This window comes from Halyomorpha halys, unplaced genomic scaffold, assembly GCF_000696795.3.
Source record: "Halyomorpha halys isolate HHAL.00 unplaced genomic scaffold, Hhal_1.1 Scaffold1908.1, whole genome shotgun sequence".
Classification (NCBI taxonomy): Eukaryota; Metazoa; Arthropoda; class Insecta; order Hemiptera; family Pentatomidae; genus Halyomorpha; species Halyomorpha halys.
In genome coordinates, this window is record NW_027107815.1 from 59,281 (window position 1) to 61,996 (window position 2,716).

The 2,716-nt window shown below is 28.0% G+C and overlaps 1 protein-coding gene across 1 annotated transcript in view; it reads right to left on the reverse strand.

Moving 5' to 3' along the window:
* The window catches only part of LOC106690850 (serine proteinase stubble), a 5,891-nt gene extending 3,646 nt beyond the window's left edge, over positions 1-2,245 (reverse strand). The window contains exon 1 of the mRNA XM_014436431.3: positions 2,096-2,245. Within this exon, the coding sequence (XP_014291917.3) occupies positions 2,096-2,213 (118 nt within the window). The 5' untranslated portion in view covers positions 2,214-2,245. The remainder of the gene's footprint in view (positions 1-2,095) is intronic.
* Between the last annotated feature and the right edge of the window lie 471 nt (positions 2,246-2,716).

The following is a 2,716-nucleotide window of genomic DNA, read 5'->3' on the forward strand; positions in this document are numbered from 1 at the left end:
ATATCTTAAACATAATATGGAAATATAATAATAGTAAAATTTTAACCATATGTAATAATATGTGGCATTAATATTTTGGACAAGAATACAATTTTACATCAGATATTTATCGATATCTTAACAGACTTTTTAACATAAATACAATTTGAAGTTGTTATAGAATTAAGAGTTGTAAAATATAATAAAAATAGTTTATAAATTAGGAATTAGACTGGGGTAAAATATTTTTGTACCCTCAGCTAACTAAGGGACATTATTCTGGAAATTCTAACTTACATCATTTATTCAATTGCATATTAAAGTCGTAATAAAATAAAGTAAAGGTTGAGACAGTTGATTTTTTTAATATATACACAGCTGTACACTTAACTAACTTGGTTTCATGGTCTCCAATCAATAAACAAAAAATACTGGACGACCATCGTTTTCACACAATGTTATTTGTTCCCCTAAAAGTAAATATAATTTAGTAATTGACTAAGAGAAAATAAAGAGAAAGAGAAAAAACACTATATCCATAAAGGCAGATATGAGAGTGTTGGATCAAGGAGACGAGTTCAAACAATCTCACTAAGGGATCCCCCTCACGTACAGCACACAGATCTTGAATAAATATTATCCTTTATCGTAAGTATTGGTTTCCTATTTATTTGATAATGTATTTAAAAGATTAGGATGGTTTAAATATTTGTATATATCGTTAGAATCTGGGAATGGTATGGAAATAGTTATCATACTAAAAATACTTAACTATATCATGGTCGATATCAACCTTAAAGGTTTAATCTATAATAAATCACAAATAATTCAACAGAAACATAAGCTAAATAATATAAATAATTTACTATTTACAATGACAACATCATCAAAAATCGGTCGAATCAATAAAATATTCATTTTATGCCGAACGTACTTTGTACTTCGGTTCATACATCATTAATTTACAGTTAATCATTAATTTACAATTCACAATTAATGATTAAAGATTGAATATTTGGCAAGTATTTTAGAACATAATGATTACGCAGACAGATGTTTTTTACTATCACTTAGAAAATTCGCACTTCAAGTGTGCCACTGTGCATACATACACACATCCGATAGCAAGGCATTGTTTTATTCTTTTCCGACTGTTACCATAACTCAAAAATACTTTTTTATCATAATCTAATCATTCTGAGAGGTTTTTTACTTAAAGACGAGGGAAGGAAGTTTTATCCATTGTTTAATGGATTTTAACGTATTGTGTGTACTATGTTGGCAAGATTTATATAAGACTCAATTTACGTTTCCCAAATTTAAGGAAACATAACTGAAACAAACTAGTACAAAATATTGGGACTAGTAATATATTTGGCTGTAATCAATGAAACCTGGAAAGAAGTTGATTAAAGGACATACTGTCTAAAACTTAATGATATTTAAAGTATAATATTATAGAAATATATCATTTATTCGTCCTAAAAAAGGTGAAAATGGGATAATACTTTAGTGTTGAAGAACTATTATTTATTGTTAATTATCAATCAAAATGATTTAGAAAAAAATCTTTTGGACTATACTAAACCCACATCGTTTAAAATATAAATGATTACAATATTTTTAACATAATAGTCAAAGAAGAAATAAAATAATAAAACAAATAAATTAAAATAAACTGGGATAAGGATTTAAATGGAATTAATTAATTATCCTGAATTAAGGATTACAAATTAAATACTTCTAGCAATTGCTTCCAGAAGTAGTTAATATGAAACTATAAATGTTTATTAATCCGACTGGGGTACGAGGAAATATTACGGAAAGGGCCAAAATGATGAAAAATGAATAAATTAAATATATTTATTTAATATATAATGACATTAAGTTATATATTAATATATTATTAATATTTAGTTTTTGTATTAAATTATTTAAGTTTAGTATGGTCCAAATGATTTTCTTCACTCATTTTCATTAGTATTAAATAATTTACAGCTATTGGAGAGACTTGTTATGAGCATTTTTATTATTATTTATATATACTTCGTAGAATATATCATGAGGTATTTCATTAAATGAAACATTAATCAAGGTACTTTAAAAAAACACTTACCGTTGTGGGTGCAACAGGTGCCAAACATGAAGGTGTCGACGCACATGCCGATGTGGCTGCCTCCAGAATTGATGCACTCCCAGACGAACATGCACTTCCCCTCGGCACCTTTCACCATGCACGGCTTCTGGTTGATCTGGTAATCTGGAATTTCATCTAGGTCACTTCAATAGAGCTTTACTAACATGCGCAAGCGGGTACAAACTGGCAAAGCAGCCATGTGTCATTTCAGTGCTCAGAGCAATGCAAGTGTGATTGAGTAACATGATATTTGTAGATGCACATTCTTAAAAGGTGTTTTTGGTGTTAATAGTGACCGTTTAGAAGTCGTATATTTTATGCTGTTATGGCTTAAATAGAATTGTGATGCAACATAAGTCCGTCGCATAGTAAGGGAATCATCATGCTAATAATATAAATTTTTTTTTCCTCGGTAAGAACCCTAGGAAGCGTATAAAATATTTTTCATTTTGTATAAAGATTATGTTATTCAATTGGGGGGGGGGGAAGATGAAATAACAAAACTAAAAATCCTAAAATTTTTATTTATTTTTTATAAATTAATACGGTAAACCTATAAAAATTAATATACATTTATTTATAGTATAAGGTTTTGTAAAA